Source organism: Marmota monax, unplaced genomic scaffold (assembly GCF_021218885.2).
Source record: "Marmota monax isolate L192 unplaced genomic scaffold, Marmota_monax_Labrador192_F-V1.1 WCK01_AAM20220418_F8-fsc00030, whole genome shotgun sequence".
In the NCBI taxonomy this organism is placed as follows: domain Eukaryota; kingdom Metazoa; phylum Chordata; class Mammalia; order Rodentia; family Sciuridae; genus Marmota; species Marmota monax.
In genome coordinates, this window is record NW_026691988.1 from 1,814,458 (window position 1) to 1,836,892 (window position 22,435).

General features: G+C 33.6%; 1 protein-coding gene across 6 annotated transcripts in view; it reads left to right on the forward strand.

The window, feature by feature from the left end:
- The window catches only part of Lama2 (laminin subunit alpha 2), a 564,351-nt gene that overhangs the window by 479,440 nt on the left and 62,476 nt on the right, over positions 1-22,435 (forward strand). For all 6 annotated transcript variants that reach the window (XM_058581074.1, XM_058581053.1, XM_058581067.1 and 3 more), the window contains 4 exons: positions 350-452; positions 12,263-12,379; positions 14,042-14,224; positions 18,326-18,480. In XM_058581074.1, coding sequence (XP_058437057.1) covers positions 350-452; positions 12,263-12,379; positions 14,042-14,224; positions 18,326-18,480 — 558 coding nt within the window. The remainder of the gene's footprint in view (positions 1-349; positions 453-12,262; positions 12,380-14,041; positions 14,225-18,325; positions 18,481-22,435) is intronic.

Genomic DNA, 22,435 nt, shown 5'->3' on the forward strand with positions numbered 1-22,435 from the left:
TGCTTGGCTTCTGCAGCATTTAATACTACTGATCATTTATGTTCTTGTAACTCTGTCAGCCATGATGTGTTGGGGAAAATAATATCACATTCTCTCCGTTTCTCCTTATTGCCTCTGGAATACCAGCCCCACTTCTATACCTGCCACTTGAACATTTTTGTTCTAAGGATTTCTCTCTAGACCTTCTAATCTCCCAACAAGTAGTCTCTAGTCACCTACATGTGTTAATAAGTCACAATTATAAGTCTTTATCCCAGTAAGTAAACTCTGTATACTAACTGTCTTCTAGACATCTTGACTTTATCATGCTACATTACTAGATATTTTAAACCTCCTTTTCTGTCCACAGGCATCAGGTCCTCAAGGTTCATTGAAGGAAGATGCCAAAGTCTCTCTTCAAAAAAGCTTCAGGATTCTTAATGAAGCCAAGAAATTAGCAAATGATGTAAAAGGTTAGTGTGGCCAATGTTTTTGTTATATTCAGGTTAATTGCATTATCATTGATAGGATATTCTATGACCATATTGAAGAATGAAATTTTTCAGATTTCTTGAGCATTTTACAACCTGGACATTAAGCAAGTAAACTTTTTCACCAGTTTTACATTTTATAGTCTTCACATCTTATTTCACTGAATAATGCTTCATAATTTTTAAACCTAACTTCTATAGAATTGCTTCAACCCTAATTTCTATTGAATTGCTTCAACTATATCTCAAGTACAGTAACTTTTAGCATGATGAATTTTTAAGAGTGCCAACCCCACTTTGTTATGGCTTCAGAAAAGAAAGTCACAAAGGAATAGGTTGGGCAAACGTGATGTAAATATCTGTGAAATTTCCAGTGTTATTAGAGGGATCTGAACATTTTTCAAATCTTTTCAATATATTTTCATGTATTTTATTCTTAATACAGAAATCAAAAATGAAAAAAATGTCTACCCATATATTTTATATTTTGTGTTAAGAATATGTTATTTCACATGGCTATTGTCTATATAAGTTGGTATGCTTACTATTTCATTCAACTATCACCTGTTTCTCATCTGAATGGCCTTTTATTTATCTCTCCAGTCTCATCCCTTACAATTTTCTGGCTTTCATCCAACTTCCAAGCCTTCCTAAAGATTCAAAGCCCCTCTAAAACATGCTACCATTTTGAAACTTCATGCTTACACAGTGTTATTCCTTCTCCTTGGAATGACTCAACCCCATCCCTCTTTATCTATCCACTTTCTCTCAGATCTTTACAATATAGCTCAGATATCTTCTCCAGAAAACCTAGCAGCCTATCCATTTAGGTGCCCCTCTCTGACCATACTCTTCCTCATAGACTTGTCAAACTACTACAGTTATGAACCTTATTCCACCTTCTTCAGAAAAGGCATAGTGTTTTCTAAACTTTGAATTTCTTGTATATATCTCACTGAAGAGTTCAAATTGAGAAATAATTCCATATTTTTCACTAAAGGACTGATGTTGGTCTTTACTTATCCTAGAAAGAGAAGAAGTTTAATTTCTATTTGGCATGATTTCAACCAATAAAACTTGGTCTCCTATAGTAGCTGATACAGAATTACAAGATCTATCTCTCTTAGAGATGACACTTTCATAGTAAAATGCTTTGGACTATGTATCACAGATAAACTAAAGCTCCATATTTACATAATTTTGTGCAGATGATAGCTGTTATTACAAGAGTGAGTATAAACAACCAAAGTCTGTTTTCTAGTTAGACAAAAGACATCAGACCATTACTTTGTGTTCACTTCTTCTTATCTTGTACCCTTGCCCAGGACGAGCGCAGGTGAGTGAGATAAGTCATACAAGTCCAGGGACAGAACCTGTCTTTATTTAAGATTTTAATATTTGGTTCATTATGGTTCTTTCTGCATTAATTCTGATTTTTTATATATTATATTAAAATATTTCTGTCTTGCCTACTGAGTTTTGGGGTGTTGTTTTAAATTTCATAACAAAGTTTGTTGCCTTACACACCTGACCCTTCTCCCTGTCCTGCCCCTGCCTTGATTTCCCCACAAACATTGTGATGTTATAAAAATTAAGAAAGAATTCCATTTTTAGTGTTTGAAAAAGAAATCTAAGGACAGGGTGGCAGAAAGGGTTTGGAGACAGAAATGTTCATTAGTCTAAGTGTCGTTTTTTGTACTTCAGGTAGTACATTATTTAAAGTAATGAAAACCCACAAACTACTCAAGTAATAATTCCTCCAGAAAACCAAGCCAAGGCTATGACGGAGATGGGAATGTTTTCTTGCTACATTATGACATTCCCCTGATTTGTGGCCAATTACACAGGTTATAAAATGGCTGTTAATCAGGGAAATGCCATATATTACCACTAGGAACTGCTGAAATAGGCCCTACAGAGCAAAACTCCTGACAGCATCTATTAAAACAGAGATTTAGTCATTTCTCTCTCTATGGTGCCTGGAGTTACAAGGAATAAAAATGGTGGGGCCAGTATTCCTTCCATATTTCTAATTTGTTGCTTGGTTCAATTCAGTACAATTCAGTTAGTTCCTGAGGTTTAGTCATGAATGACTTACTGCTGCTCCCTGCCATTTTTCTGCTGTCCTTGCCTAGAGGGAGTCTGAACTTGCCAGGAGCAATTTGTTTTGCTTTTTTAATGTTTGAATATACATCTGTTAAAAGGAAATTTGCCCTTGTGTGTGTTTGAGCTTTGAAGCCGGTCTACACTACACTGATTGAATATCTGTGGAAACAAAAACCATTTTGTTGATGGATATGAGGCTATGCACAAATTGATGATTGAAAGAGAGGATGGATTAATACCACCAGGTGAATTAATACTACTTTATCAGTAAGCAAGAAGTATGGACAATAAAATATTTGAGGTGCTCATACAGGATGTACAGGGCAAGGAATGAAGTGGTGATGAATTAGGAGTCTGAGAATACTGTGATTTAAAAATTTTTAAATTATATACATTGTCTTACATAGAGCAACATTTCAAATTTATTTACTTCCTAATTTACCCCTAATTTTTGTTTTTGTCAAAGATAAAAGAAATTATATAATTACTTAAGAAATACTTATAAAAATTGGATAATACTCACATAAAATAAAAAGTTCTATTCCCAAGCCCAAGAATAATGAGTCAGTGCACTGCTTGTCCTGTGGTGCTGTCCAGCACACAGAGCAGTTCCACACATCACTCAAGTCATCAATGTTTGTCACTTTCTTTTTCTGCTATGGTCCTCCAACCACTTGGGCCTCCATCCAGATATGTGTATCAGAAGATTCTGCAGTCATGGATATAATGCACTTAAAATTATATACTCATTGAGATTCTTTGTTATTTTAGAAAAGGAATAAAAAGTAATATTGCAGTAGTTTTAAACCAAAGTATAGCGTAGGAGTTACATTTAATTAAAGCATTCTTATATTATTAAAAATGTAATTTTTCTGAATTCCCATGCTACCATTTACCTGAATCAGCCTAGCTGGCATGTCACAGAGACAAGATCATTTGTTCATTGATGACAATTTTACATGAAACTGATGAAATCAAACCTTGGTCTCCTGGCATGACATATTTCTTCATCTTTTCTCATTGAAATTACTGGTCCCTCATATATAATTTTGACTCCTTCTTTGGAGTGTGAACATCAAAAATCAAGAAAATGAAACCAGGATGGACTCAGGCTAGAGGGAAAATCAAAAAGTGGCAAAACAGGGATAAACATGGAGGGGCAGGAACTACTAGAAAGACCTTCTCAAAAATGAGACTCAGCTTGTGGTATTGCAAGAAGCAAACCCTCAGAACCATCCTCTGAATCCACTTAGGAAGAGACAAAGGTCTGCACAGTAAAAACGGGAATCAGAGGGATTGTTGTGTATTCAGAATCAGAACCTGGGCTTTTGGGGGAACCAGGTTGTAAGTAAATTTGTCTGAAACCAGGGTAAACAGAAATGCTTTCAAGGACCTGACAGATAACAAAAGAAATGGTAGGGCCTGTGTTAAACTAGAAAGTATTTTCATATATAACGACATTCAAATTTAAGTTCCTGACTGACCAAAATAGAACAAAATAAAAGCCTGCAGGGCCACAATCAGAAAGCAAATATAGGTTAACTGTGTCTGATTGTTTAGTTTCTTATTTTACTGACTGCAGAGGGAATTCCTTCTACCGCCACCTCCTAAGACTTTGGAGAGCATACAACCAGAAAAGTACCCCTTCCCTCCATTCCTGAGGAGTCTACCATAGTCCTCTAATGGTAGGAAAAGCAGAAGCAATCAGTTGTAGCTGACAGTTTTAAGGGCCTGTCAACGTTGTGTTTATCTCAAACAAGACTTAATTTGCACTCTCTACTTCAAGGATCAATGTATATAGTGACATGTAAATAACTTTAAAATATTGCAAATAATAACATATTTATATACATGTATTTATGTATATTAATATTATTTAAGAGAGCAGGATTTTATAAGAAACAAAAATAAATCCTTCAGTTTTAAGGGAAATGTTTTCACCTACACCCCCACAAAAAAAGCAAAGAACTACACTAAGATGATGATGAGAAGTTCACTTGACATTTTATGCTTGGTTCAGAAAGCAAACTCTTTTATAAGAATGCTCAAGGAAGCAGAAGTTTCAATCTAATTCTCTTACAGAGGAACCATTAGAAATCTTGCCACTGACTCCTTTAGCCATGAGAACTAATTGGCAACTTAGCAAATTTAAATTTTGAAGGTTCCATATATCTAAGAAATTATAAAGTCATATAATATATATAAAATCATATGATCGTGTAATACATACATGTTTTATTTGTAATATGTAGCTTTAAAGTTAGTGTATTTTACATAGTATATTTTTATTTATGTTGAGTTGGTGTAATGGGCTTGATCAATATCAATGCTGGACAGACAAACTCCTCAGCTGGCTAAGATTAATGTGGTTAATATATCATTCTCTCTACTAAAATTACCTTCTAAGTAGTTATATGAAAGAAAAGTTTTAAAGCTTTAAATATGGGTTATTTAATTAAGTAAAAGTATAGTTAATCTATCTATTCAGGCCATGTTAAAAATTTAGAGGAAGATCAGAACATTACAGATTTTGTATTAACTTCCCTGGCCCACATTCCAATTTGGGATTTTAAATCATTGATAATTGTCTTTTTAAAAACCCTCAAAGAAAAAAATTAAAAAGATACAACCAAATTTAATTATGCATACCCCTTAACTTGACAGTGAACAATATTTTTGTAACAATGACTTGAATAGTAACCAAAAGGGCTGGGAGTATAGCTCAGTGTTAGAGTGTTGCCTGACATACACAGGGCACTGGGTTCAATCTCCAGCACTGTTAGAAAAAACAAAGACCGTTGAACAACTGCAATGTATGATACTTACATCCTCGTTAAGTATAATGACATGAAGAGAGTTATCTTATATATCTAGATATATATCTATATAGAGATATAGATAAGCTATATATTTAAAAATCAATAAATAACAATATCAACATATTTTATATAACTAACGTATATTCCAGCACGAATAGCTATAAGAATTTAAGATGAATGCTTTCAAGGAGACATACGTCTTAAAGACACTGACTGAGACAGCAAATTACTACTTTTATTGGAAGGCATTTGGGAAAACTTAGCTTTAAAACTTTATTTGTTGTTTTCTAAACATTACTTACTTTTAAAATATGTAAATTTAAAATAAAAGCAAAATACTCTACACGTTGAAAATTTCCATTGCCTCTGATGTTTCAATTACTCAAAAGTAGTCATTGAGGCAACTGAGCAGACCAATCTGGATAATGTATATTTTTGCATTGGAAGGGCCCCCTAAATTTTGCCCCAAACAGCAAGTTAGGAACCCTAAACAATTTCTATGTGGTAGCATATTTTTTCCTCACACCTTCCATAATAGATGGAGATGAGAAAAATGATAGAGGTTAAACAAACTGCCCCAGTCCATCAGGGGTATATAGTGGAGTCAGCAGTTTAATACAAAGTTTCATGGCTCCAAACCTGATATTTTAACCCATACTGGACAAAACTCTCGACTTCTACCATGGTTGAAAAGGTTAACATTCATGGTCCTACAGATGGTTGATAAATGAATGAGTGGGAGAATACTTGAGTGTAGGAATCACTCATTACCAGGATGGGTTAAATCAGTGTCTTCTCCATGACCTGGTACAGAGCCCAGGCCTATCCCAAACATTCTGCTTCAGAACTACAGACAGAAACACTGCAGAGATTAAAAAACATTATTCTCTAATTATCACAGGGCTTCTAGAACAAAAGATAAAGCATATTTAACAAAAAAGAGCTTGTATGGATTAAGTTTCTTCTGCAAAGAAATCTTTAAGAGAGATTATTCTTTCACCTTCAGAAGAGTGATAATGAGTCTGTGCAAATATTGTGGACATGAGAAAGCTCATTGCAAATGTCACCTAGTTGGCAGTTTGACAGTGGACTCCATTTAGCCAGACCATTCAAAACTAATAGCTGGTCCATGAATTTCACCCTTATGATTGGGGTATTCTCTCAGGATATTTATTTGTGCCCTGTACATGTGAATAGAAAATTAAAATTGTGTTTGAGGAACATAATTAGATGAAGTTTAAATAGGCAAATAGAACAGTTCTACTAAAATCCATGAAAATCAGTTAAAAGAGATAGATATGTTTTCTTAGGAAATGTAAACTTAAGTTCTGGACCAAGCAGTTTAAATGAAGAAAGTAAGCCATAAATATCATTAGTGAAAACTGGCCAAACACACCAGACTCTTATCAACACAACGTGAATGCATTGTCTCTTACTAACTACCTGTGATGAAGCTAGTACTTTCTCATTCACCCTTCAATTAATTTCTTATGTCAGTCATAGGAAAGGAAGCACTGTGTTCCTTCTATACAGATAAAAAGGCACAGAGATGACATTTGAACCCACATCTTCCAAATCCAGCCCTATAATGGTTTCATTGCACCATACTACTTCTTAATGACTGGCATCTAATAGAAGAAATTGCTAATGATCAAAGAAGTAATGTGTAATTTTTTTGAGTTTTTTTATTTGTTCTAATTAGTTATAAATAGAATAGAATGCATTTTGACACATCATATATAAATGGAATATAACTTTTCATTTTTCTGGTTGTACATGATGTAAAGTTAAACTGGTCATGTAATGATATATGCATATAGGGTCATATTTCCAGTTCATTTTATTATCCTTCCTATTCCCACACCCTTTAACTCTCCTCTGTCTAATCCAGAGTACCTCTATTCTTCCCTAGCCACCCCATCTTATTGTGAATTAGCATCCGCATATCAGAGAAAACATTCAGGCTTTTGTTTAGGGGGATTGACTTATTTTGCTTAGCATGATATTCTCTAGTTCCATTCATTTACCAGAAAATGTCATAATTTCATTCTTCTTTAAGGCTGAGTAATATGCCATTGTGTGTGTGTGTGTGTGTCTTACATTTTCTTTATCTATGCATCTGTTGAAGGGAACCTAGATTGGTTTCATAGTTTAGCTATTGTGAATTCAGCTGCTATAAACGTTGATGTGGCTACATCACCTTCATATGCTCATTTTAAGTCCTTTAGATATAAATCAAGGAGTGGGATAGCTGGGTCAAATGATGGTTCCATTCCTAGTTTTCTGAAGAATCTCCATACTGCTATCCAGAGTGTTTGTACCAATTTGCAGTCCCACCAGCAGTGTAGGAGTGTACTTTTCCCCCCACATCCTCAGCAACATTTGTTATTGCTTGTATTCTTGATAATTGCCATTCTGACTGGAATGAAATGAAATCTTAGTTTTATTCATATTTCCTAATTGCTAGAGGTGTTGAACATTTTTTCATATATTTGTTGATCGATTGTATTTTTTCTTCTGTGAAGTGTCTGTTCAGTTCCTTAGCCCATTTAGTAATTGGGTTATTTGTTGGTTGGTTGGTTGTTTTTTTTGATATCGTATATAGCATAGATCCGTGTCACCAGTTCTGATTTAACTGCACTGTGACTCATATTTACCACCATGCCAGGAACATGGCATATGAGTAAATGTTTATGGACAGTGAAAGTGACTTTGAACTCTAATGTTTTTCATTATAGGGATATGACTGCCTTGTAGTACTTCTGGTTGTGCATGAGAGGGAAATCATGTCATCAGACACATTCACAGTCTATCCTGGCTGCTCTGCTTCATCTCCTCCCTTGATTTATTAGCCTTATCTTTGCCACACCCATTTCTTAACTTTGTCTTCTGAAGGGTGATGATAGGGTAAGCATAGGAGAGCCAGAGCTAAAGAAGTACACATGTGTAGTCTTTGAGGTGTAGTGAATGAGGCCTTTAGAGAGAAGATGGACTGGCAGGGCTAGTGCTATTGCTGTTGTTTCAGCAAAAAATAAGGAGACAAAATCCTACAAAATGTAGCTGAAGATAATAAATTGAATTCTTTTCTTGCTCTCTAGAAATTGAAAGTAAAGAATTATGTTAGAATTTCTTTTAACTCTCAATAATTATGTTGCTTCAGTCATGTTAAAATTCAAACCAACCACAAGCATTCTTCCTTATATTTTTGAGTTATGAGTACACTGTATCTTATCTCTTTTCCCTTGAAACCAATACTGAAAGACTTCTTAATCTATTTTTTTTCTTTGCTGTAGGTTTTGTTAGTTTTCCATTTCAAAATCTATCATTCTTTTTTGTACACAACTTCTACCTACTCACCCAATGCTATTTCCAGAGCTACAAAATGTTTAGTCTTTCTATAAGAAGTACTAGAAACTACTTAAGAAATAAATGATCAGTGTAAGAAAAGATAAATTAAGAAAGAATCAGAGTCAGATCTCTAAGACATAAAAATCAGAATAGGGTCAGAACATATTCATTTTAATTTTCCAGCACAGAAAAAGATAAAAATTATTGCTTTGAAATTTGAAGGACAGCAGTAAAAATAATCTTCAGGTCATTCTCTCTTCTGAATAATTGGCCTGATTGTTCCACCAGCATTTGCTATCAGAATGCAGAAAATGGTATAAATTTGGTGATGCCCTTTAAATTGATGATTGTTCCCTGTATGTGAATATCTTGCTTGCCAGAGCATTTGAATACTTCATTATTTAAAAATCAAATCCAATCAAGAACCTGGGAATTGAAATTTCTACAGTTCTATGTCCGTAATTGATGAAGACTTCCAAGTTATTATTAAAAGAGCAGCCTTGTATTCTCAAGGAATTTGTGTAGAAATCACAGTCATAATCAGACTGCTTTATTTCCAAAAGTATACTTTTTGGTAATCTATCCAAAGATTTTATTTTAGAACAAGCAGTGAAAATAACAGAAGTATTAAGAGAGAGATGAATTGTGATTGACAGAGGAGAAAATTAAATCACTTGCAAAACATATTTAGAGGGACTAGAATTGGAAATAATAATACATTAGTGACTGAAACAGACATATTGATGTTTTAGAACCATATTTTGCCCTATTATTTTATGCTTTGTTTTTCTGTAATATCAAGTCTTTGGCAGGCATTTTAAACAACATTATGTACATACATTAGTATAATCTGTGATATAATCATGGTTATATGTGTAGTATGACAATGGTTTAATCAGTCTGCCTATAAACCCTTTGTGTGAAGTGGGATGTAGCTCTAATTAACATGTCTACTACTCTTCACATTCAGAACAGTGAGAGTTCAGAATCCTCTGTCTTCCTTCCCCTTTGCTGTTCCTCCTAGAGGAAGGACGGTAAAGGCCAGGATTATTACCCAGCTGCAAGTGGCCTGCCTGCCAGTGGAGCATCTCCGATGAACCAGATGCACTGCCTCTGGCAGGGGCGGGAGCACAATCATATCAAGACAGTCTGGTTCTATTCTGAGGAACATATCCTCTCCTGGTCTGCCCACTCTGGGTGCCAGAAAAGTGGTAAAAATAAGAGTCCTGGCATGGGCAGATAACACCAAGATGACAAATGGCATTCTTCCTCAATTCAGGTTGCTTAAGTATTTTTTTCTAAATAAATCAAGAGAAATATATGCACAGAGAAAATCATTTTATTAATACAGGCAATTATAAAATGAGTGGTTGTAGGACACTACAACCTCCTCCACCATTAAGTGTCTCAGTCCTTCATAGTTTCTATAAACTATGAGCACAGTCAATGGTTTTGGGTACATTCGTCACAACCTATCTCCCACCAACCACCATTTTCAGGAAAGGTGTTAAAGATCATTTTATACCCACATTTACTCTTCTAATTCTTGTTAAAGTTTGCTTCCTACGTACCATTGTAGGATATGCTGAACTAATATAGACAATACTCTAATAGTGGGAATTTAAAATTCTTTTTTTTTTTTGCTGTGACAAATAAAGATCTAATATATATCCCAGAATATAAACTTTGATATGACTTTACAAGTGTATCACAGGATAAATTCCTGTCAGTAGAACTGCCATACCAAATACATGTCTATTTAAAATTCTAATATTTAATTAAATTGCACTTAAAACAATAGCATCAATTCTCACCTGATATTTTCAGAAATTTAACTTTTCCCAATCTGGAAGATGAGAAATGAAATCTTGTTGTTCATTTGCTTTACAGTTTTTTAATGATAATATTGTGCTTTGTTTTATTTTGACAATTCCTTCTTTTTATTTTGTTGTGAACTACCTATTCCTATATTTTACCCATTATCCTCCAAAACATGAAACACTGCATATTTTACCTATCACCTTTGCACAGGGACAATGTTTGTGTAAGTCTCCTATGATTTTCTATAACCATGACCAATGTTTTCAGACAATAAAAGAGAAAGGAGAGGGAGGGGAAAAGAGAAGAAAAAAGGTTGGGGGCATGAGTGGAGGTGGAAGGAGCATTATTACCCAATGAGCCTGCTCTTCTCATCCCTGGCTTTTGTTAAGTTATTATGAGGATGAAGTAAAACAACCCACAAAAAATGACAAGCACAACATGGGGTCCAGGGCACTTGCTCATTGACCACTGGCCATGTCTATTACTAAATATTGGCCAGTCCTGTACAGGAGAGACAGGGGTACCTTTTTGTCTTGCTATTTTTTTTTTTCTTTTTTCAGTTTCCCTCTTTATATGGAGACTTATTTACATTTTTGCATTCTGTGGAGCTAATTTAAATAATTAGCATACATCACCCCAGGAAACAAATATGATGACATAATAAGCTACTAAAAATACCATCAAGAAATGGTCTGCTTTATCGAGTCAGTAGAAATAAATAATATTTTGAGAAGCATAGTATTTTACACATTTTGTTTTTCATTCCATGGTTCACTAATAAGAGAAGGAGACCGATGATTCACTCCATTTCAGTCTTTAGATATACTTACAGTTTGATGCATAATGAAGTAAGATTTCTATACTGACATTTCATATAAACAAATTGAATCTATTTTTTCTTTCCCCCAAATGACTTCATAGTTTTCACTTTTTTTATGTTTTTAACACTGAAATTCTAAAACACTTAATTATTACTACAATATAAACTAATGGAATATCTAGAAAATGTTAAAAACTAGCAGAAAGAAGCTGGAAAATTTACACTGATATTATTGAGTTATCATTTGTATATCATATTTTCAGTGTTAAATAAAGCATATTTTAAAGTAACAAGAAGACCTACCTATACAAAGTCCATTTGAGGCAAGTTTTAAAAATACCACTTTCTCTATGAAAAATGACAGTCATATTAGATATGAGTTATTTTTTTCCTTCTTTTGATTTTTATCTGTTTCAAATAAATACTAATAGTAGTATTTACTAAAATAGGAGATTCTGTTTAACAATCATATATGAAATCTTAAAAAGCAAATCTGTGATCCATTTGGGTAATAAAAATTTTTGAGTAAGTGAAAATAAGAAGAATGATATCAAGAGGGTAACATTACAAATGCATCAAAAGACTGACTCTTACAGGGTATTTATCCATAGGAAGCCATCAAATTAAATCAGAAGGACGTTGGATATCAAGAAGAAAATATAATCATTAAACATGCTAAAACATCAAGTGACTGTAAATTCTTGTATTTTATATTTGATTAGAAACATATTCGTGGATAGATGACAATAAACTAATTACACTGAGGTGTTTTTTTTATTAATTTTGTATTGAATAACCTGAAATTGTACATCCAAGTATAAGCTCATAGGCAATTAAAATTATTTTTTTTTCCTTTTTTTGTTTTTCCCTATTCACAGAAAATAATGACCATCTAAATGATTTGACAACCAGGTTAGAGAATGCTGAAGACAGAAATGGTGATCTCCTGAGAGCTTTAAATGACACTTTGGAAAAGTTATCAGCCATTCCAAATGGTATGCATTCAGGACACTGCACATGTGTCATTTTACCTGAACTTTTGGAGAACATAGTTCACTTTCACCATTCTTCTAACATTTCACTTGTACTAATATCAGGAAATTAGATGCTGGTTTTCTTACCTACGAATTGTTCCTTTTAAGAATGAGAAACAAAATCACATTTAACATTACGATGTTATTTATCTTTTATTGCCTTTATTTGGCATCTAGAAGAATGTTATAGAAATAAAGATATAGACACATTATTATTAAATTGTCTTCCATATTTCAGCCCAAGAAATCTTGTATTAGTGGGAAAGAATAAAATCATATAGATACTGTTCTCTACAATCTCGATGTACTACAACAACATCTCAGTTTATTACAGTACCTACCATCTTAGATGAGAGTCTGTTGCCCTTCCATAAATCTGTGCTCGCAAAATTCAACTCCTTAGCTGTTCTAGCTTTCAAAAGCATTGGTGGTCAAACCATGCCCATATTATCTCTCTATCTTTAGAACTATTGAAATTATGTCTAGGTATTATGAAAGCACATATTCTTTTAAGGATATTATATTTATATTTTAGTCACATGATACAATAATAATGAAAGTCATAAACATTTATTGAGTGTTTACCCAATATGCCAATGTTACATGTATCTAATCCTTTATATTAATTCCACAATGTGAATAGCATTTATAATCTCACTTTCCAAGTGAGAAACTGAGACAAGAGATACTGAAAGACATTGTTTAAGTAACATTTATGATACATGAACCTTGATGTTCTACTTCAGAGCCTATGGTCTTAAGCACTAACCCACACTATGTGCATCTATATGTTCAATATGTTTTGTTGTATAAATTATGATCAGAAAATAAATACACAAATTTATACAACATAGGAAATGTTAAAGTTTAAATGGTTTTTACTTTAACACTAAAATACTGTAAAGTAGCTTTACAAAATTTCAGGTTTTTTCTGTAGTAATAAGTGCCTAGAAAATTTCCAATGCTCAGAGCAGGGTGGGATGGTGCACACCTGTAATCCCAGCAACATGGGAGGTTGAAGCAAAAGGATTGTAAGTTTGAGGCCAGCCTGGGCAACTTAGCAGGACCCTGCATCAAAATAAAAAATAAAAATGACTAGGGATGCAGCTCAGGTAGCAAAGCACCCCTGGGTCAATTCCCAATTCCATCAAAAAAAATTTTTTTTAGTGCTGAAAACATAAAAATATACACAAATGCATGATCTTGCATTCCTGAAAAAGTCTCTCTATCCTAAAATTGAAACACATCATTTCTCCCCTCTGGAAATACAGATTAAATCTTAAGCCTGGTTTTGATGAAGCTATATGACTCACGTGGATGAATTTCTCTTTTTAATATGTTCAGCAGCAAATCACAATATACCCTTATACAATGAACATTTAGAATAATCACTTTACTATATTAAAAGCTAATCAGGTATTCATAGCAAAGGTCCCTGAGAAAATTTAATTTAGCTAAAAAATTTGCTTCATTTGCTACAACCGAATGACACAGAGTTCATCCTCTCCCCTTTGTAAATGTGTCCCTGAGGTCAGCCAGCCGCAGCCTCACTTTGACAAGCATGGATTAAACCACCAGCTCCAGACCCATTGTTTTGCCTTTCATACCTTCTTCTGCTGACAGACACAGCCGCTAAACTGCAAGCTGTTAAGGACAAAGCCAGACAAGCCAACGACACCGCCAAAGATGTACTGGCTCAGATTAAAGAGCTCCACCAGAACCTGGATGGCCTGAAGCAAAATTACAATAAACTAGCAGATAGCGTGGCCAAAACGAATGCGGTGATAAAAGATCCTTCCAAGAACAGTAAGATCTCCTTTTTTTCACTGCGATAATGTTATTTATTTCTTCACACTGTAAAAGTATCCTCAACTCAAATGGTAGAGATGGGAAGACTCTCATGGTGCTGTAGTCTGCCCTCTCAATCCTAGTCTGGGCACAGTAGATGGAGTGCCCTGCCCTTCAAGAACCAAAGAATCCAAGTCTCCCAACTCTGCCCTGGTGCCTTTTTTCATCTAGACTTTGTCCAATCAAGAGGAGATTAGGACTTCCCAAAGTCTGTATGATATTTGATGTAGACATGCCAAATACTTTTTAAATCTATTAGAGTAATTGAAAATACAGTTGTACTCAGGAAATTCTACACTCAGAACTAGATGAGTTTCAGGCTAGTTTGAGGAGCACGCTCATTTCTCAGGCCTGTTAGAACAAGGAATGAAAATGATCTTAGCTTGAACACTGTGAACATTTAAAAATTTTAATATTTTATTATTTAGATTTAATTATTAAGCATTTCTAGGAAAGAAGGATGTATCCAGTTTAATTTATATTTGTAGTTAAATATAGTCTATAAACATTGACATGGATTTTTTTTCACTCCTATCAAGTGATTAGACATTATCTTAGAGTATGTTTTTATCAGAACAGTTATTTATGCTTTTGTACTTTCCACTTCCAAGAGACTGGCCCTCTTTATATACTAACATTTCCACAGAATAGCAAGGCACTTGAGAGTACAATAACAAAAACATTCTGGTTGACGTTATGTGCCATACAATCCAGGTGATGTTTGAATGGGACAGGGTGCTGATTTCAGCACCATCAGCTCAACTCAAATGCTAAGAATAGAATAATAGAAACTACTGTGCCAGTACTGTGAATGGGGGTCTTGAGGAGACTCATGACTCCATCATGAGCAAGGAGGAGCACAGACACATGGCATGTGAACTTCAGAGCTAAGAAGCAGAAGATTCCATTCCTTGCTATTTCTTCAAAGAAAAAAAAAAGATGGGGGTATAGAAATGTTTTCAATTTTTTTAATGTAAATCTAGAGATAGCCTCTCCTACAGGTCAAAGATTTCATCTAAATAATGATGCATGCTATATAACATTTCCCTCAAAGTGAGGGAAAATGCATTTTAAGTAAATACTACTATGGATTCATTTTATAATATATCAGTTCATTCTATTTTAGATTGATTCTCAACTAGTGGCTTTTGATAATACACCTCACATTTTCTTTTACATTATCTGCTAAGAGAAATAATTATCTGCAAATATTAATTAAATTTTGTGTTTTCTATCTTATTTAAACATGACAGGAATAATTCTTTTAATATGAACAAGAGTCTGATAAATGGCATATTGTTGTATACTTTTTATTTCATAACACTCGTTTGATGCAAAATGGGGTGCATTTGTAAGTAGTACCTGTCCTGGAAAGCAACGTTGTTTGTGATGTCACTACTTTGTTAATATCAATACAAAATATGTTCTCATGAATTTTCTAATTTCTTTTTGTTTTACTTCCATATGAAATTACCTGCAGAAATCAGTATGTATATGTTTACTTGGGCAATTTTTACCAACTTTTATGCTTCACTGCCTATCACAAAAAGCTTTAGCTTTGCATGTGACCATGTTTTGTGCTGTTTTGAACTTTACATAGCTGTTCTTTCCACTCTCATCATTTTAATGCTAGATACACACACACACATACACACACACACAGAGAATCTTCCTTTATATAAGGGTAGTAGGTACATGTATTTGATATAAAATGTTTTTAATGGCATTATGAAAAAATGAGTAAAATATCTATATGATAGCTACATAAAATGGAAAACTGAATTCCTTCACAGATAGAAGGCAATTATAATAACAAAATTCAGCCACAGAAGCTCAAATGACTTACTTGCAGCAGATTAAAATACACCACTAGGTCTCTGTTGTTGATGACAAATATTCCATTCCCCCATCCTTATGAGTAATTCTTCTTAACTTCTAAAGAATTGTATTTGAAGAAGCACTAAAATCAGATCTTAATAAATGAGCAACTACTATGGTATAAACATATTCTCTTGAACATCTCATATTTTAAAGTTAAAAGTAAAACTGAGGAATACTAGAAATATTATAGTAACAAAATCCATTGTATCAAAATCTGAAGGCTATGACAAAGACAAAATGGGAGAGCAATTGAAACCAGCATTGAAATAAACAATTTTAAGAAACCAGCTCAGTGGGTTAGAAAAAGCTAAAATTGACATAAAAACAAGGTGAAAAAGTTAACGAATTAAACAACAGAAATAATAGAACTGATACATCCAAGAGATATTTAGGAAAATAAAGATTAAAAAATAAATGATAGGTTTAATCAAGAAAAGTAAATTACAAGTAGGCAAAGTTCTAACAGAGATATAACAAGACGACAGAGGAAATTTGACACATAAGAGTATGTGTCAACTACTCTAGGCTAATAAATTATAACCTAGATAAAATCTTCTAGAGAAACATCAACTTTATCAAAATTTGTCTTCAGAAGTTAAAGTGAGAACGTTTTCAAACACTGCTATACAAGAAAGCATCAGACTCAGTATCATAGATGATTTATTTTTCAGACCTTCAGGAAGGTAGTTGCCATATAACTTTAAACTATTTCACAAGATAGAGGAGAATGAGGGAAAGGGAATCTCCAGATCCCATTTTGAAGCAGTTAATGTGAGCTTCTGGGAACTTTAGAAGAAAAGGATCTATTTTTGACCTATGCTTAAGTAATCTCTGTTTAACACCTTCTTTCTCTTAATTGTGAATCTAAATTTAAATCAATTGTCCTCAATTCTAGAGTAATTTTTAAAATCAGAATAACATTGGAGAATTAAAAAGAAGAGAAAAAGAACAAATAGTTTATTAAAGTTCACAATACTAAGGGGTAGCCAGGATATTTTGTCTACACAATTATCCAACAAGGGCTTAGACCCACAAAAACCAGCAGTTCAGAAACAAAATACTCAAGCATTGATCTAGCAGCTTTTGGAGTTAAAGCTAAGAATAGTCTTAATGTTGTTTTAAACACAATAACAATATAATTCAGTTTTTGAGCATGAGTTCAAAACCTAGATCTAAAACATAGTTCAAAAATAATAATTTACTTCCATTTGAGCACATTTGATTCAATGCTGAGGGTTGGGTCTCAGTGGTCCAGTGTCAGCCAGAGAGCTGATCATTCAGTCTAGTACAGACAGCCTTGAACCTTAAGCAGTTTTACTTTTTCATCAGGATTACAATGACAGAAAGTGGAACAATACATGCTCAATCAGATAATAACTGACATAGTTTGAATAAGACTGCCAGCATCCTAGAGATAGAATAATTAGTTTTCCATTTGTTATATGTCCTCTATGAAAAGAACATACTCGAAGTCTATGGATCACTGATAACCTTCAACTATTTTAGGGTTCAAACTTTTGAAATTGCCAATATTCGATCTTTTTCTTTAACCTAAAAAAACAGCAGTTTAATATGGTTCAACCTAATATATAGTGCAGGATAATCAACTATTCTTCAAAATGAAATCGAGCCACAACTTGAAAGATTTAATTAAAGTGTAACATAGCCCTCCAGTCTCGGGGTTGTTCAACATCAAAATGTTCTTTAAGCCACATTTATAGCTTCTCTGTGCAAGATGTGCAGAGAAAGACAGAAAAAGAAAGAAAACCAATTTTGTGTGATAAACCTGATTAAAAAACAGTTGGGGCTTGGACAGACTTGGTGACATTTTAAAGACACTTTCATTTTCCTTCTTCAATGACTGAAGTTCTATTTTATAAAGTTTAGCTTTTTGGCTAAAGCTAAAAGATGAAGCATTGGATTAAGTTCATCGAATTTTCTATCTTCAGTGCTAATTTTCAGCTTCATCCCAAAGCCAAAAACTTTAATACCGCCTCTGACCTGCTTGAGTCTCAACTAAAATACCTACATTTGCCATCACACTCTTTGCTTTGGCGGCCACTGCCTTGCTTTGTCACATGGATAAGATGAAATTGCTTAGTTAAACATAATACCATTCTAATTTCGCTCTGTGTGTGTGTGTGTGTGTGTGCGCGCACATTATTTTTTTCTGTACAGTTGCAGATGCAGATGCCACTGTGAAAAATCTAGAACAAGAAGCTGATCGGCTGATAGATAAACTGAAACCCATCAAGGAACTTGAGGATAACCTGAAGAAAAACATCTCTGAGATCAAGGAACTGATAAATCAAGCCCGGAAACAAGCCAATTCTGTAAACTCTCTTTATTTTCAGAACCAGTAACTTATTTTGATAACAAAATAGTATTATTCCCCAAGGGGAGGTCCTCCCCCAATTTACCCTATTGAATGATCTCTGACTCTTCCTTTAACTTGAAGCTAAAGAGGACAGAAAAGGGAAGTTACATAGTTTTCTACAAATGTCAAAAGACATTTCATGAGAATGATAATCACTTTTTAGAATTAGAGATTCTGGCATATTTTATTATATTTGAATTAATCAAATAAATAGCAACAACGAAGATCTTATTATTGACTGCTAACAAGACATTGATGAGAATGCCTTACTCTTAATAAGCAAAAAAGCCAATCTGTGAGGTTGTGCCCTGGATTAAGGAAATGAGATCATGCAGGGAAACAGCAGAGAGAAACCATGGTTTATACACAATGTGTTATTTCATCTGAGTACAAGCAATGATAAAAATTATTTTATATTAAAATATATGTATTTTTTATTTCAAAGAAAGATTAGGAAATATCTTAAATGTCTTAAAATTTTGCTCTATATTTATCCAATGTGAAGACTATTAAGATAGAAGCACAACTTTCTAGAAAGTCTCATGCTAATAAACCAGGATATTAAGTACCAATGTGAAACTTCATGTACCTAATGATTTTAGAAATAATAATTTTTAAAAAGACATATTTTATGTTATCAGGCTTCAACTTAAGCCTTTTTAGATTCATAAGTCTTTCATCTCAAAAACCATTTTTGAACAACTTCAGGGCTAGGATTATCAGAAAAGAATTTTATTAATTAATCAATTTATATAATTTTTAGTAGTGTCCAAGAATATAATACTTGAATGACAGTATTCCTTTTCCCCTTCATACATGACTAATAATTCTAAACAAGGCCACAGCAATAAGTTCAAGGTGAACTTTGAAAAGGAACTCATGACTGACTGTAAAAAAAAAACTAAGAAAATGACAAAATGACTAATGAAGATGTTGTTACGTAAGATGAGAGTAAAGGAGGTAGTGATAGGATCTGAGAAGTCATATATTCAACTATAATAAGAAAACCAGTGTGGTCGGCAGATGATCATTATGTATGTAAACTATGAGGTTAAAAGATAACTATATTTTGCCAGAATTTAGAATTTTGTCTAAGATTTAACCAAAGAAGAAAAAGCATCTCTTATGTTCAGTGCCACTTGCTATGAGATATACCAAGATGAGAGGGGCAGGTCTTGAACTCTCAAAGTTTATAATGTAGGAGAAGAAATATGACATGATGATGATGCAAAATTTTGGGCCATGTACATGAGCCATGCATGGGAAGAGCTTTCACAATTCTAAAGAGAATGGGTCACTTCTGGGAGAGTCAAAAGATTTCCCAAAGGGAAGGATTTCAGCCTGGCCTTGAAGTGGGATAGTGCTGGGTGGTGGGAGGGCAGGAACACAAGGGAAACTAGGGAATGGCTTGAGCCAAGACAGAGAGAGAAGCAAGTTTCAGGACCACTCCATGAAAAAAGCATTCTACTTGGTCAAGAGATCGTGCATAATTGGTAAAGTGAACATTAAACTGGAAAGGTCAGTGGAAGCCAGGTCTTATGAATCTTTAAATGATAAATAAAGCAGTATCTATAATTTGGCAACAAGTGTACTCGGGATAACTCTCATTGGATAAAACTGAACGTTTTTGAGCACAACAAAGAAATAGTTTATGAGACAGGTGACAAAAACTAGAAAGAAGGACCCAATATAGCAAGAGCAATAGGAAGAACTTGTTGTATCACTTCTATATGTGTTTTGCAATGTTATCTTAGAGAAAAAGGTAATAGTAAATATGTGCCTGTGGATCACACATTTAGCCATTTTCTGATTTAGTCACCAAGTGAAGAAATTTGAATATTTTTATTATTTCTTTATTCTAAGAAACTTAAAAATCTTCCCATAGATTTATCAGTCATGAATGATTTGCCTCTTCTCCCCACAAAATCAAAATTATCACATGTGAGTATATAAACTATGCCAACGTCCAAAGTGAAATAAAGGTACAAAGCAATGCTAGAATAAGTAAACATTGTCCATGTCTTTCAAGAAAGTTTTTTTTTTTCACTTTTGCAAGTGGAAGTTACAACAAAATGCCTAACTTTTTGTGAGATATTAGAAAAATGCAAGTATCAAATGTATTTCAAATGACTTGTATATGAACTAAAGATTATATTTTCTGATTTGTAAATATATTTGCAACTTGGCATGAGTGTCTAGATTTGACCCTAACACATATTTGATCTTGAAATTAAGAAAGACTTTTCTTAATTAAGATATTAAAGACATTTTTAAAGCAGCTTTGTTTTAATTTGTTGAATTTCATATAGAGCAGATGATACTCTTTTTAAATGAAAGCCCTAGTTACTAGATGAAAAATGCAATGAAAATTCAATAGATATAATAATGGGATAGTCAATAATGTTTAATTGAGTTCATAATGATTAACTGGTAAAGAATGCTATATCAAAAATGCCTAGAAATATCTAACACTTAGCTATTTTTTTTCAGAAGTGTTACTAAGGAAACACATTAGAAATACAACAGCCCATAGAGCCAAACATCCTAACACAATGATCATATTTCAAAAATCTCTCCCCTTTTTCCTGAGGTTCCTTCTAAATAAATGTATAGATATTGTACTTTGATTCACTAGTTTTAAGTTAGTTACAACAAATACCTATACTTAAAAATCAAAATACAAAGTATTTGCAAGGAGAAATTAGTAGTTATGGACCAGTTGCTGACAGTTTTCACTGCCTAAATTTTTCAGTTACTGAGGTATATTCTAAAACAGAAACCAAAACAGAAAATCCAGAGGGTTTTCTATGTGAATGTTTAATGTTATGAATGTTGAACCATAGATCAGTGTACAAGATTAATTGCTGGCATTTTGGGTATGGCAATGCCATTTTGTTCAGAGAACTATATTTTTAGATATGTAAAGTATGCTGCACAGTAGATTAATTTAAAATCCTAATGACATTATACACTTTTTTGTTTTAAAATGGCTATGCTCTTCACTTGCATTCTCAGATGGAGCTTCATTAGTTCAGTTAGGTGTCAGTACCGGTGTTCTGTCTTCTACTCCTTGGGAAACTCCTTTTCAATTAACCAAACATGTAATCTCCTATTATTTCTACCAGGTATAAATGAGCAAAGCCTGAAATTCATCCTGTGACCCAGCGGCCACGTATTCCACATATATTCAGTGTTTTCTTCCTTAAATGATAAATGAGGAGTACCATTCAATTGTGTTCTTTAAACAAAAATGACTTATGATTACACTAGTCATAATATGGCCCTATAGCCAAGCCTATAATGCATTTATGAAGAAAGGGGAAAAAAACTATACACAGTTACTTTTTACTAATCTGTTCCTGCTGTGAATTTAGATATGATTTCCTGCCAGGCACAGCAGTTTCTTTTCACTTTTACTCATGAATGGCAGTTAGATCTTGGTTTTCTTGTTCTCTTTAATCCTCTTATGGTATCACTGGTACTTAAAGTCTGCCTCAGATATTAAATTTGCTCAATGCCTAGGTCTTCTCTTATGATGGTTCTGGTCCAGTTGCTACAAATTCCTAAAAACTTACTACATCCTACACCCTTTCCTGAACACTAAAAATATCTGAGGACTACATTTTCCCTGCCTGTTCTCTACAACATGGTCTTTCTCTTGTGTTGCTTTATCCTTCCAATCTCTTAACTCTGCATAACTGCTATTCTATCATATAATTTGTTCTGCCCAGTTCCATGCATATCTGCTTTATAGTATTGACATCCATAGTCAAAATCATATTATTTCCTGGTTAGGGTTTTCTGTTATTCACTTTGATTCACCTACTCAACTCTATATGTAGAAGGGATATTCCCGTGTGAAGCAAAGAACTCACACTTCCTCACTGAAAACCACACTAACAAGAAGCAAT